Source organism: Dromaius novaehollandiae, chromosome 1 (assembly GCF_036370855.1).
Source record: "Dromaius novaehollandiae isolate bDroNov1 chromosome 1, bDroNov1.hap1, whole genome shotgun sequence".
NCBI lineage: Eukaryota > Metazoa > Chordata > Aves > Casuariiformes > Dromaiidae > Dromaius > Dromaius novaehollandiae.
In genome coordinates, this window is record NC_088098.1 from 74721101 (window position 1) to 74737002 (window position 15902).

At 40.5% G+C, this 15902-nt stretch overlaps 1 protein-coding gene across 3 annotated transcripts in view; it reads right to left on the reverse strand.

The window, feature by feature from the left end:
• Positions 1-5848: 5848 nt before the first annotated feature.
• The window catches only part of KIAA0930 (KIAA0930 ortholog), a 92279-nt gene continuing 82225 nt past the window's right edge, over positions 5849-15902 (reverse strand). For 2 of the 3 annotated variants that reach the window (XM_026114096.2, XM_026114095.2), the window contains exons 9-10: positions 14153-14308; positions 5849-11111 (exon numbers count right to left, since the gene is read on the reverse strand). In XM_026114096.2, the coding sequence (XP_025969881.1) occupies positions 11071-11111; positions 14153-14308 (197 nt within the window). In that variant the 3' untranslated portion in view covers positions 5849-11070. The remainder of the gene's footprint in view (positions 11112-14152; positions 14309-15902) is intronic. The other variant, XR_003261318.2, reaches the window with a different exon arrangement.

Below are 15902 nucleotides of genomic sequence, written 5' to 3' on the forward strand. Positions count from 1 at the left end.
GCCTGGAAAATCCCACACCCAGCTTTACTGTTGTTAAGGGAATGTCCTATCCTGTCCCTTCCTCAAGGCAGCTTTGAAACGTGTCACATCTCTAAGAGCCAATTCAGTGAAATGCTTCCTCGTTGCAAGGTTAGTGAGCTGAATCAGCAAAAGGGAACAGCTAGGGCTGTCTTTTCTTGGAAGAGAAAAATTGGTTCATACATGTGAAGCAGAATCACTGTAGCAATGGACATTATTATTTTGGTTTAGAGTTATTAAAGCATGCTTCATCTTGAGAGCAGGTCATAGGCCAGCTCCTACACCCAGAGGCCAAGTCACAAGGCAAATTACAAGTTCTCCTACTAAGGACTGAGGGGACACTAGTGGTCTCCATGCATCCCTGGTATGCTCTTGGCCTGAGGGCTACTGGTGAGGCCAGGCTGGTGCCACCCTTGATTTTACTGGCTGCCTCCTCCCACCCTGTTGAAACTGCATATTCCAGGAGACAAACTCAGAGCACAGGCACGGAGGAAGAGACAGTTTGGATGGCCCTAGCAAAGCGCAAGCACTTCTGGTTCTTAGATGTTCTGTGTGCATCACCCTCACTAGGCAAATTTGTGCTCTTGTTCTTAACTCTTAACATGCAAAATCCATTGGATTTTTAGATCCAGCCTAAAACACTATCCAGAAGCCAGACCAGAAAGAGATTCTTCTCTCTTCCTCGTTTGTGACAATTTAGTCAATAGCAAAAAGAGGGACAGACTTAAGTAGACAAGATGATCTTTCCAATGTAACATAGGCTTTGAGACCATGAGCAAGTCCAGTCTAGAATGCCTCATACTCTTTAACTGCATCCCTTCATCTCTGCTTCCTAAGCCCAGCATAGCTGCAATTCCACAGGTAAGAGGAAACCTAAATATGCCCTATAACTGAGGCAAGTATACCGCTTTTCTTATAGCACAGGAGCAAAGCACAAGGAGCAGCAGGGGCACGTGTATTACACTAATGCTCAAACATTTGCATTCACAGCAGAATATAAATTTTACACCACACAACTAGAAAAACTCCAGCTATAAAAAAGCAAGCTTGCGGTATAGTGGGATTCCGGTCTCAATGTTTTTTCTGTCACAGCTGGCATCTTAGAAGGTTGTGGAATCACTACAGCCCTCAAAGTCATGTACTAAACCATCTGTAAAATAAGGCAGAGAATCAGTGGTTTCTCTTTCAGTTCACAGTTCAGAATCTAAAGGCTTGAAAACATTGCTTCAAGGAAAGCAACGTTCAAGTACTAGGGAACATTACTGCATCTTTAGGACTAAATGAGTTGTATTTTCCCCAAACCAGCACAGAACCTCATGCTCATTCATACAAGTTACCTAATGTCACTTTTGGACAAATTCAGAGAATACAGAAAGCCTCCTAAATCTTCAATCATACTCCAGCCCTGGACATTACCAGTAACTTGAATCTAGATTATATATTAGACTGAATATAATCAGAAATACTACAATATGCCCACAATGAAAAAAGACTTCTAGGTGACTTGGTGACAAGAAAGCAAAGGCAGTAATAACCGCTGAGGGGGAAATGATTAGATCTAAATGGATAGACAACGTATTAGTAGAAAGCATATCCTATCAGAAGAAAACAGTTGCATGAGAACAGAGATTAATATTGCTATATGTAGATGCACAAGTGTAACAAAACCTAATGATAAGCAATGACAGAATCCTCACATCTTTCAGAGAACCTATGGCTCCAGAAACACTAATCACCAAAGATTTTTACCATTTGCACAACAGAAAAGGACAAAAATAACAGTGCTCAAGATGCTAAGTCCTGAACATCCAGACAGAAAATGCAATGTCCAAGGACAGTCTGCATTAATCACAGTCTTTTTACTAATCCAGTGCAAAAATGATCCCCATAGCAGACTAGTCACAGCAATGGAGTCATACAGAGGTCAGAACAGGTTAATCTGAGAAGCACTTCAACTATAACCTAAAGGCTATGTACATGCCACAGGCTATAAACACTAGTGAAGACGACAAGTACACTTCATCGTGACCCAACTAATGCACTGACAGACAAACTACCTGCCTACTACAATCTAGTGCTAAAGAAAGTCTAGTCAAGAGCAACAGCCAGCCAAGGAGTTTTGAGTAAAGCAGCTTTACAGATGACATGACATTTGAAGCTGTGAATGCATTCAGAGTCAAGGTTTGGCAAACAGTTTGCTTTTGGTAAAAGTACTTGCTTCATTCAATGGTCATAAGAAAGAAAGCCAAAGTTGAGACAGAGAAGAGCAACAAACTTGTTTGGATAAGACCCCTGCACTACTCCAGAACTTACAGTAGGGGACTATGTGGACACCCATAACAGACTTTACTGCATGAAATACAGGAAGGCTACACAATTACCAACTGAAAGAGGGAATGTGCAGTACAAGAAGAGTAAAGAACTAGAAGAAAATAGTATCGCTTCAGGTAATTATTGGCAGGCTTTTCCAAGTTTCTAGCAGGCTTCTGTTACAGTAGTATGTTGTGGGGGTTTTTGGTTGTTGTTGTTGTTGTTTTAAGGTCTCATAACCATTTTTTTAATTATTATTTGCATCATAACATCCTGAATATTAGTAAGTAGTACAAAAATAAGCACTGATCATCAGTTTAGTGGGTATTACTATCAGGAACATAATAACCTTTCCTGACTTGTAGCACAGAAATGAATCATTGCTGGAAGTCTGCACAGATAGACATAGGCTTCAAAGACATGATTACAATTTGCCTCTTCAGGCAATACCAGTGCATAAAGGTTTGACTTTGGTTTATTAATTATAATAGACAAAGCAGAACGCTATCTTATATCATAGATGACACAACACAGTACAAAGTTTTGTCTAAATTATGGTCAGTGCTAGTTTTGGAGCGCCACCTGAACTGATGGGCAGTCAGGACATTCTTACCTGTAAACAGTAACTCTGTTAACTGCAGTTCCCAGGAAAACTTGTGGATGGTTTCTCCATTCTAAAAAGCACTTCCCTAACAACAGAGGGAAAAACATAAATCATACACCAATTTTAATAGGTTGGGCAGTTTATGAAATCAGTTCTAAACAATTTCCTTACCTTTAAAATGAAGTAAAAAATGACTGCTATGAACAATTACCTAGGCTAACCTCCTCCTAACAGGTTAGGCAGGTTAACTATAGATGTACTTATCAGGAGGCATGTAATTCAGAATTATTCTTGCCAAGAAGGAAACTTGAATAATGATACTAACAGCCCTTCTCATTCCTTGATGCCACATCCTTCACCCAACCATCTTCAAAGCAAAATCCACTGTGAAGTTTGAAGGTAAGGACAGGGATGGAGAAGTGGTTCTGCCAACCTTCTTGTTTTTCAAGAGCAAGGGATGCCTCTAGACTTAGTGCAGGCTTAAGGCATTCTCTATTGCTAAGTGACATTAAGTTTTGATGAACACAGTAGTTGTACCTGAATTAGAGTTTCAGTATGAGACTTTGAAGAAGAGGGCTGCAGACCGTTTGGTAAAATGCTTTTACTGGATTTCCCCAGCAATATTGCTCCAGCATAAAAAAGAGCCATGGCCATAAATGCCTTTTCATGTTGGGGAGAGAGGGGAGAACGTGGATTGAATAATTATATATCGTGAAGTACCAAGTTATGAATCACCAGAATTAAGTAAATGTTGGAATAAATAGATAACAAGGAAAACACTAAAGCAATCGGAATTAACACTTCAAGACAAAGCTTTTAAATACAAAAGCTCTACTCTGATGGGTGTAGGGTAACTGTCCTTTTGAAAACCATCAGCTGCTCTATCCATTGCAGTGAGGTTTTAGAAGTGTTTATTCTCATCTTCCTTTAACTGGGACATTTACTTGAAGGGAACTCACCACCAGATGAGTTAACTACTCATATACTTATTGCTCACAAATCCACACTATCACCTGAAGTTCATCCAGATGAACAGCATCCCTCTGCAGTGCTATCCTCCCTCCACAGAAAGCTGCCAACCCAGTCTGCTTTGTTTATACAGGGCACCTCCTTCCCTCCTGCAGCCCTCGTTCCTGTAGTGCTCTGACAAGGATGCTTTGTCAAACAATTGCTCTTTTTGCTTAGACGCCGTGCACTATTGCAATGTATCCTGTACAAGGACAGCTCTGGGGCTGGCCGATTTGATCTGCAGTGTTGCTGCAGCAGAGGAGGGGAGAATTCCTCACTCATCCCACATGCGTAAATCCACATGGTACGCACAAACACTTCTGTCTTGTCCAAACAACAAAATGGATCATCTACCTTTGTTTTCACACCACTCTCTCAACTGACATTAACCCTTGTAGGGAAAGCCAACTAGCTGGACTCATGGAGTTGTTTTCTGGTTTAACCAATCACGCGTGACTTACTTCCTGAGGTGGGAGTGCTAGATGTGATCTATGCACCACCGCGAGGAACTGAGCTGGGAATGAGATTTAAATTAACCTATATTTTCTTTGATGTACTTTAATACATTTTCATTGCCAAGCAGCATCTGCTATTCCCAGATTCTCATTTATACTGTTATGAAAAATGAGACTCAGACCCACAGTCTTCCTGCGTTTTACTCCTTTGCTTTCTGCAAACTCTTAATTACAAGTTTCGGGAACAACATTTCTGACAGGAGTATACAAGCACAATTACTATCTGCTACCAAAGATACATTTTTTCTTCAATCTGCAAAGTGCAATTTTACCTTGTATTTAACTTTGGCTATTAAATGACATCAGACCAAGACAATAAACTCACCTCCAAAGCAATATTACAGTCTTTCTTGAGAGCATCTCTCTAGATGAGGACAGGCAAGATGCACATACTGCAGGATGCAAGGACATTGAAGTTAACTTGTCTCCCCAAAGCAGGGGCTCTTTTGAACAAGATTATTTGTCAAAACAACCATTTTAGTATATTCCTGAGGTTCGTTAATTAAAATGATGTGGTGAATGCATCGCAAAGATGTACGTGGCAGTCCTCTGTCCCACCCACATTTGGATTAAAGAACAAAACAAAAACCCCCACACCTTTTTCTATTTCACTTTAACTTACATTGAAAGACCATTATAAACTAGTGAGCTTTATTACCATGATTTGCAAGCTTCCGCTGCTCTGTCTTTTCTACTGTTTCAAATAATGCTTTCTCCACTCTGGCTGCCCTCAAAACCTTTCATTTTAAAGCATTCAAGTAAAATCACACTGTTAGTTTCTAACTGGCATTTAGTACTTTCTGACCAGCTGAGATACCTTTCCATTTGCACATGCATGTGCAAATATCCACATGAAGAGCTAAAATGCCCTATTTTTCCTTCCAAGTTCTGACTTTCCATTTTGCCTAGCGTATCACTGTTCCCCAAGCTATCATACGTTGCTTAGCGCAGATGTGACACCACACTGCGGTTTGTGAAACAGTCCTGGTCCGCAGTTTTTCGAAATGGAACTGACAGCAAGGCAGCACGTCACCTGATACCCAGCTGGTGATGTTTAACAAGGGCTACATTTTGACTATTCTTTACTTAAAGCAAACAATCCCCTGAACAATCCTACTGTAAAATGACAGTCACAAAAATCAATGGGAGAGGGGATGCAGCACCTTGCAAGTCTTTAAACCAAAACTAATACGAAGTTGCTAAATAAAATTTAATGTATAAACAGTTAGCTAAGCAGTAATCTCATTTTAACAATGTTACACAAGCCCATATCAAAGTTTTTCCTAAATTTTTCAGGAAGAAATCATTACAGCTATCAGCCGCAATACTGTACTCAGCATTAACCTGGATATTAATGGCTGTATATTTAAGTTTAAAAGAAAACACATATCAGTTTAGAAGGACTTTTTTTTTTTTTTAATGCCAGCATTTAATGGAAAAAAAAACAAAAAAGCCTTTTAAAACCAATTCAGGAGTACATTGACCTTTTACTTCTTCCCCCTTATACAATGTGTAGTTGTCAGAGGCTGATCATTAAAAGACTCAACAAGTATCATCAAAAAGCTGGGCTTTGCTCAAAGTGCCACAGAGTGTTATTCCAATGCTCAGGCTTGCCACCAGCCAAGAATACATTCAAACTCAACCACCACTAGGCACAAAAGGAAAGAAACTACTAGTAAAATGGCAACAATAATAATAATATATTATTAACAAAACTCATGATCATTTAAGAGGTCTGTTTATTGGCTGCAGGGTCCAACACTTTCTTTGCTGCTGCCACACGTAAAGTCAATTCCATTTTTGGTGCACAAAGGTTCTCCTTGCTCCTTGTTCAGAGGGCTTAGGACAGTGTCAGCATGATTTTTCAAGTGATCATCTTTTAATCAACACTGATGATCAATGAGGCCAAAAAACCCAAACAAACCATGCAACATGTGCATAAATATTTATATATTTACACAGAGAACATTAAACATTGTAAACTGCTTGCAGCCTTGTATTATCTTGACCAAGCATCCATACAGCTACATTCTGGTGTAAAACACTGTTTCGCTTAAGGTTTGGTGTAAAAGCTACTTACTGAACAATACTTTTATCTGGATTCTACTGCACCTGTTTTTGACAGAGAACTTCCGTATACCAATACCACACACTTCTTCCAGGCATAGCTCACAAAACAAGATAAGGCATTCGCAGATATCTGACTGCTGTGATCACAAGAAACCCATTTTCCAGAGCTTTTAGTGACCTTTGGAGACCATGAGAATCCTTCTAGTGTGAAGGGTGAGTCCAGTTCTTCCAAGAACTCTAACCTTGTCATTTCTCGATGCTGCTACACCCACTACAGATAGAGTTTAAGAATACTTGAGTTATTTCCTAAATAAAAATTTGTTCTTAAGCCCCGCTAGATAACAACGGGGCTTAGGCACTTCTGAAAATCTTATCCATCTTTAACAAGGGGAAGCTTTAGGCTATAAAACACAGGACAAACAGTCATCTGGAAAGTGAAAAATTAGTGATCGGCAAGAAACTGTTTAATAGTTTAAAAGTGTATTTTAAGTGGACTTCACATCCACACAGAACTTCAGTGACTAGAATGGGATTCTATACATGAGGGCCTGCCAGCAGAAATCTGTTTGCAGAGCCAAGGACTTGACTTTATTTTTTTTTTAAATAAAAACTTGATATAAGAATATACTTTGGGAAAACCCTTTTACTATGAAGAGTTACCCTCAAAAACTACTCGCTTCTCAGCAAAGCGTACCGTGCCCAGAAATGGAAAACTGAGTAACAGTGATCCACATCCCAACATGTTCAAACCTTGTAAACAATGAAGACCAAGGGAATAAAAAGAGAAGGAACACAAACCCACACAAACTGGATTAGCCAAGACAGCTGAAAGATTTGTTACATTTCTAAAAATGGCTTCTTTTAAGAGGAGACTTGGAACCCATCCTGTGCTGGCTGGCAACAAGAGAACGCAACTTCACATACACTGTGGTCTCAAAAGCAGAGCAATAATCTGCTAATACAAAAAAAACTGATTTAAGAGTTTCTTTTTTAAAAAAAAAAGAACAGGAAAAGAAACAAAAAAGGCTTTTTACTTGTTAAACTGATAGCAGTGAAAAATCTGTTAAGGTTGAGAAGATTTACAACCTTGCATTTGACATCTGTCAATAGACATCATCTGTGGCTAGTTCAAGCAGTAAGCCTCAGATCTCCAGCAAAAGTGAATGGGCAGAAAGATGGAAGAAATTAACTGAGCATGAGATGCCGTGGGATTCTTTAGACAAATAAAGCAGCTCTGTAAAGCTTCCCAGATTTGTTAAGTGTGGTGCTTTCTCATGAGAAACTGTTGTCAAGCATCAATATACCTAATGAAACTTGCTGCTGCTCCAAAAGTCAAGACATCAACCACTATACTTTGTTGAAGTCTTTATGGCATGCAGAACACGCCAGTTTATTTCTCAGCAATTATTTAAGTGGCCTTTAGAGGCTCAGATCTGTTGGCTTCCTGCTTAGGAACTACAGAATGAGAAAACCCTCCAAATTAAAAAGGTCAGAAGTTTCTAACATTCCCTTTCTTTTTTGGTATAGTGCAATGGCATGCTAAGGGTCCAGCTGTGCCATCTTCAAACAGGCAAAACTTCTACCATCTTCCCTGCGGATCTGTCTGTATGAGGACAATCAATTACAATTAAGGGTTTGTTTAAAAGCAAAACATTGTATTTTTTTTTCACTCGATAACAGAAAGTGATCAACAGGTGCTATACCTAAAAATTTTATTTCAGCTGTTTAGAAAGGAGATATCTGGGAGTCCAGTACATCTACTTACTTCTTAAAAGCCCTACTGACATTCAATAGACTTTTTGATCTCTGTTTCCTATGGATGTCCATCTGGGCATATGTGTAGCCCATTTCTACCAAATGAGGTGAGGCTTCAAGGTACCCATAGCAGATAAAATAAATCGACCAACTCTCTTCAGGACTTTTATATCACAGCCCTTCAAAAACTAGACATCACCAAAATTCATCCCTGTAGATGTAACAAAGCACTAACACGTTGCATAATGGATGTGGGATTTGCACTGTATTTTTTGTAACATTACCTTTACACTAATGTACTATTTTAGAATCTTTCTTCATTTGCCATTTATTCTGCAGTCTTATGCAGCAAAACCTGTTCAGGATTTCAGACCACAGAAAAATTAAGCTACTGAATCTTACTACACAGACACCAAGAAAGCATTAAAAATGACTGCTGTAGACTTAGCAGTATTCACGATCCTACAACTCACGTTCTGATTTGGATATATTTCCAGTTTGTTATTCCTCTGGCTCTTTGACTATAAGGCATCAATTGCCAGTAGCAGTGAAAATATTAACCTCTCTCCATTCCCTCCCCCATGAATATTTAAAGGAAAGCTGCAATGTTTTGCTCAGCCCAGCAGTATCAAAGTGCAGAAAGTGACAGGCTAAGAGCAGGACTGGAAAAGGGTCTTCCAGCTTAACCGTGGTTTAATCCTTGGCATGGACATTGTGGGGGGAGAAAGAGGGGAGTACATAGGGAGAATATTTGTACTGTCTGACATTAAACACATTACCTAGGATCTCAGGAAAACCCCTAGACTGCCTATACGGTTTCTGGAGAGGGTAATTCAGCTCTGATTTAGTATTCCATTTCTCTCTCCCTGGATTTGGTAGGAAGCCTAGGCACCCAGATTACATGCCTCAAGTTAGACAGTTCAACACACACACACTCCCCAAGGAGCAAAGTTCAAAGTCTGCAACGTGAACAGCCGCTGTGCTGGTAATGCCAAAGTGAATGCTTTTCTAATGCTGCTGCAACACGTCTGAAGCAAGCTAAAAACTGGTCTGCCGTCCCTGCCATGCACTCATGCTGCCCGTGTTAGAAATGCCATCACTCTGCACAATGGTGACTGCTTCCAGGCCTAGCCTCAAACAAAAAAAGACCTCCTTACCATGCTGGATTCATCATGTCGGGCTGAACGATAAAGTTAGTCTACCTTTATGCTGAAGTGGAGCTATTTCTTGGAACCTGGCCAGAAGAAAAAAGCAGAAAGTCCTATTTGAGAGGTTAAGTCATGAGACGCTTCTAAGAGAATTACAACAAAGCACTTTGGGAATGGTTGGGTATGAGGGAGACAAAAAAGATCCAGGCTCAGAGCACATGCCATCTTGGTAACTGTGGTGCCAGGGCAGAGCTTAGAGGCTGAGAATCTGAAGAGTGACAAAAATGGCATCTTTGCTCTCTCCACAGGTCTCCCTTTGTGCGTATATTAGTGCCTCACATGCTCGTGGTGACATGCTACTCTACCCATTGCTGTGCCACTTAAGCAGTTGTAAATAAACTGAAGTACTGACCAGCTCCCATATCACCACTGTTGATCAGATCGCAGTAGTCCCACTATTTAGAGAAAGCTGCATTTTACCTGTAAACATAAGGCTTTTTGGTCTGAGAGCTCCTGACACACAATTCCAACCTCCCATTATGCTATTTTTAGTCACTTTTCAGAGCAGAATCACATTTATATCTTTTGTCTTTAAAGAAAACCCTTTGTGCTTCAGCACATAACAGTACAGAGAAGCATCACCAGGAAATGAAGAATCTGGGAAAGCTGCCCAAATGTTAATCAGCTCTCGTGCCCTCCTTAGTTACAACCACTACTGTAAGGACATCTTTACTTACTCTGAAGTCCTGTGCATGCAGGAGGATGTTGGTAAGATTTTTAGTTTTGGAGTCCGGTAAGAGCCTCCTACTTTTCCACTTTAGACTTGAGCTCAGATCGACTCAGCTAACAGAGATAAGCAGCAGTAGTACGGCATATGAACCTCAGCTTTACTATAGCAGCACATTTTAGCCTTTTCCCCACTGGCTCATTTTTACACAGTTCTTGAGGATGAAAATGTTGCTGTTCTTTGGTAGATACAGAAATCTGTCAGCAGAGTTCACCTGTCCTACTAACATTGACATACAAACAAATGGGAACATTTTAAGCATATTTTAAGCTCCAACCTGACCCACTGCACATACCAAAATGGCAAAGTATCTTTGTAGCATCTTTTTCCTTTACCTTCCACAGTAGTAAACTATTCTCTCATCCCTTGAATCCCAACACTCACGCACATGTGCGCTTACACGCACATTAAGCCAAACCGACAAGGAGAGTATAGGCAGGAGTCTGTGGAACGACGTTCATTAGTACATCATTAAGAAATTCTCAAGTTGTTTCTCTCAAAGAATATAAAGTTCAACACATTCTGTACATGTTGTTGGTTTCTTAGTTATAAAGTAAACACAGTAACAAACTGTTCATAAAGCATCGATTTGTTTTAAACACAGCCCCTTCTCGTTTTGTTTTGCTGAGAGTCCTCTTCCAGTCAGAAACACTGAAGTGATGTACTGCAAGTGTGCAGACGGTGTATGACAGCAGAGGAAGGAAGAAAGAGGCACTTTTGTTTGGCTGGTATTCTTTGACTTCCCTTTTTCCTGTGGAGGTTTGCGTTCCTGACACTAGATGGTAGTGCTATCACAGAAAACCGCTGTGGTTAGGCACTTGGCAACAAGGCTCCAAGGCAGTGCCCCGCTCTCTGCTATGTCATCAGGATTGGTTTCTGCCGCACTTCCAGGATATCTAGGCAAGAGAGAGGGAAAGACAAAACAAGAGAGAAAATTCAGGGGGCCTCTGGAAGTATCCACAGAATGAGAAAGTAAGACAGTAATCGGAGATGCAGTTCCGCACTGTGAGCTACTCCCCTTGTTACACCACTAAAGGAATTTAAAACATAACTAGCATGGGACTGGGCGTATTAATAGAGCCCATTCTAATTCCTCCCAAGCTGCATCCTAGCTGAGATGGTAAACCACAAATACATGCCATCATGTAGAGATGATGCCTGATCTACTAGGTATTATTTATACTGGGATGAAACAGCATGTGTCAGATGTGGACAGTGCAGGGATCTTTCAGAGAAATGAGTAGAAGCTGCATCACAGGAAAAACCATGGATTTTTCCCTCTTCTTGAGGGGAGAAACACACCAATCCCCAAGATCCTTAAAGAGATTTTCTCTCTGAAGATCTGGACAAAAGCAATTCAACTGTTCCACGCCTTTTTTAGCCTGAAGCCTACATTTCTGTGCTCAAAAGGTTGCCATGAAAATATTTTTCTGTTGATTCTGGCTACAGTAAGCCTTCAGCTCTCTGTTGTCTAAATATGATACAAGATGAACCTGTAAAACACCTGTCATAATCATGGGTATCTTTTTCAAATGTGGATAGTAAAACCAGCTTGCTGGCACTGCCATATGTAAAAATATCTGGAAACTGGGCTGCACAGAGAAAGAGGAACATGAAAGGAAGCACATGCGATAGAGGAAGGTTAATGACTTATGTCTTAAGGGGCAAATCGCATATACCTGCACAAAGAGGAGGATGACAGGAATAAAAATTGATCCACAGTCCTAGAGAGCTCTAGCCACATTTGTAAAGAATGAAACACGGACATGCTGGAGCGAGCCCAGCAAAAGGCCACAAAGATGATTAAGGGTTTGGAGCACCTGGGAACTCTTATCAACAGGCACATATTCCAGACATTTTTAAACATACTGCAATCACTATCCCTAGGATTTTAATTTCTTAGTACCACCCGGAGAGATGAACATCTTTCCCACTCACCCTGCCCCAAGCAAATGCTCCCCCTTCTAAAAAGCTGTCCCTGGCACAAATGTGTTAATTGCAAAAAGGCTTTGAAAATAGGTTCCACCCAGTGTGCCAAACTAAAGCAAATGCTGGTAGTGGAAAAACTGCAGATTAAAAGTCTGCCTTAGAGCCCAGACATTTTATGTCCTTTTTTTGTATGTCTTGATATACACAGACACCTGCAACCATGTGTTAAACAAATCAAGTCTCAGAAAGGGCGTTCAAGCAAAAAGCAAATATTTGAGAGTGGAAGCATTTATGCCACCCACTTGAGCAAGTATTAAATGCCAGCAGGAACAATACATCTTCTGTGACCTCCAAAATGCCTGTGGTGAGAGAGCGAGCGAGCACGCTTGATAACTCTAGCTCCGCAGCTGAAAGAATATCGACAGAACTATATTAAGGAATAATTATGTATTTTGCTGAAACATTGTTCAAAGTCAACCCTTAATTACAGAGTACCAACTTTTACTGGAATCTAATTTCTTCTAATTTGAAATCAACCCCACATACAGTGAAAGGGCAAATGATGTAGAAACGTCTCTGCTATATGTAATTTCTACTTCTACCTCACCAGCTACAGCTTCCTTTTCTGCAGAGTAGGAACAAATCTACTTTTGCAATAGGCTTTAAGATCTCAGACTGCAAATGAAGACAAGACTGCAAACTATTATACTAGCATAGTACAACTTACTATATTAATGGCACACCCACACTATCTTCCTAACACTTTCAGCAGCACACTAACCTCATTAAATAACAACAGATTTCCCAAGAACTTTTTTCCTCTTTGTTATCTTTCAGAAGCAGCCTGGTAATAACCACTTCACAATTGACTGGTTTCATTTTCAGGTGAATTCTTTTTTTTAGACCCAGAAAAGAAAAAGAATGCACTGAGCCAAAGCCTGTGGTCCAGGCAAACCTGTTTAGAAGTCATCTTACCTGCTGGATGGGAACAGAAGGAAAGAGGCTAAGTTCTTAGAGAAAGTAACACTTATAACGATCTTCCAAGGTCAGAGCTAGGACGTTAAGTAGTTCTGGGATCATAACTCCATTCTAGGGTATTCCAGTCTAGATTTTGGCATTCAGCAATGGTTTTGTCCAGGTATTGCTGAGCAGCTGAAGATCAAACTTTTTCTTTCTGCCTGAGATGGCCAGTGAGTATTTTCAGAGAGAAGGGATTTCAGGGCTTCACTTAGGGAGCATAAAGATAGCGTACTAACACTAGTAATACCTATCTGAAATGAATTGCCACTGCTTTTAGACAGAGGAGAGAATCCTTAACCACTGCTGCTTTCTCAGGTTCCAGGAGTAACTCAGAGTCCCACAGGGACCCACATACTGCAACCTGTATCTCTGAAAGGGTAGCACAGCCTGTTGACTGACGAAGTTCACACAGATCAGTTGTTTTCCCTCAGCCACCTGTATTTGCAGACAGACTAAAGTTATCTGGATGAAAATCAAAACTTCAGTACTGCCTGCAGATTGTAAAAGCCAGTTTACCATGCTATCCTACCAGAACAAATGCAGAGTTGGCCATCACCAGCATAGCAATTGGTGTCACATAGTACTGCTGCTCCTGAGTGAACGCAGACTACTGAGCTAGACCACCGACATGAGGAATTCTAATTCTGCATGTCAGACATGGCAATGTTTGTGTTGTAATCAATGACACTGGATACCTGACAGATTTATAAGCATCAGTATGGGCACTCTGACCAATCCAAGTGACTCTTCATGCAGAGCCCAAATTTAAAAGTCGAAATTACCAAAGGAGACCACTCCGAATTCCACAGTTGCCTTTCCATAACTCCCTTAATCAAAGGTCTCAGCTCCATCTGTTGCTGTCAGTAGATTGGTTCTTAATTTGGTTATCTTGCAATCCTGAGAAAGAGGAACTTTATCTTCCAGTACTAAGGCTGCCTGGGAGCCTAATGGCTTTCTCCATTTATAGGTAATAAATGTTAAAATTCACCTGTTAAAATTCGATGCAATGGCAAAGTGATGTAAGTTAAGTGTGCATAGAGTAGAAAATTTTCATCTGTTCTGTTCAACTTCAGCCATGAGCCAACCAGAGACCGTCCTGTTCCAGATAAGGACCGTGACCTCAGATTTGTTGCATTGTGCAGATCTGTCAAGGCAGAAGACAGCAAGTTTAAAGTGATTGTACTTCCGTGTTTTATTGGAATGTGCAGTGAAAGCTTCAAAATTCTGAAAAAGGAGAGTCTCCCACTTATTTTCTAGGAATAAACTGCATGCAGGTCACTATTATTATTTTTTTAAATTGGGCAAGTCTTGTCCAACACAGCATCTACCATTTACACTGAAGTTATTATATCGGCAGCTGGCAGTGATAGTAAACAGTCACCCTCTGACCACCAGCCAAGAGAGGGAATAAAGCATTTGCTACCACACTGCACAAACAGAATCCTCACCCAGCCTTCTTTCATGTACAAAATAGAACATCCCTATAATTAGTTACTCATACAGAAATGCACAAATGCAACAGAAGAAAAATTATTTGCTTCTTTTACCAAGAAAATTGATGTCTGCAAGACAAGGCCAGAGTCAGCAGTAACGAGCCAGTTCACTGCAGATCTCCAAGCATTCCCCAAACCAAACCTACGATCCCTCAGCAGTGCCATTCTTGTCATAATTACTTCACTGGTCCACAAACATAACTTTTGAAAACTGAGCCCTGATCCACAGTGCTAAAAGCTGATACTGAAATAACATAATTCTGGACCAGAACGATCCAAGCTCTGGGATCCATTTGTTCAAAAGCAGAGTCTGACCGAACCAAAGAGGCCCTAGCAAAGTTTTAAAAAGTAGCAGAAGCTACTCTGGCAGCACGCAGAACAGTGCAAGAAGAAAGTCTCATTTTTCCTACTTCTGTGCTAGTGCATTAAAGGCATTAAAGGCCAACTAGTCTATGCCCTCTCCCCATGTATCATCACCATGCTCTTGGCCTACTGTTATCAGGTCAGAAGAACCTGACTTTTGTACCTAGAACAAGAGCAATTCTCCTGCTCTGTCACATTTGTACATGGCAAAAACAAACTAGGAGGGCCATAACAGGCTGTTCCTGCCCGCAGCACATCTGTCTGGAACAGGGGCAGGTCTGCAGCAGCACTGGCCAGCCCAGGACACTTCTGGCCTTCAGGCAAGCAAGCTATCCTCCACCCATGAGGCCGGGATGCCCCAGAGTATCGCGGCTTCTACAGAAAGCCCATCACCAGCTGGGGACTGAATTCGGCTTTTCCCCTCTTGGAACAACAAATCTCACCAGTGCAAACTCAGGATTCCTGAGCAAACTCTGTATTTCTTTACAAATTCAGAATCCTGTTTAGCTACTTCTCCTTCTAGAAAGGTTATATTCTTAAACAAATGTAACTTCCTGACATAAGACGTTAAAATATTCCTCTATTTCTATCAAAGCTTCAGCTTTGGCAATTCTGCTTGACTCCATTGCTCAAATTTTAAATAACCATAGATTTTTCATAATTATAGACCGAATTAGGTTAAAGGGAATTTTTGAGGTCATCTCATCCAGCCTCCCACTCAACAACAGCAATAGTACAGTAACAACAACAGTAACATCAGATCACTATTTGTATCTTTTTAGAACCAGGAAAGATAAGGTGAAAACATTTACAGCTTTAAGTGAAACCACATTTCTCAGTATTTTTATATTTTTATTTGCTTACTTTTGTAAATACCTTAGA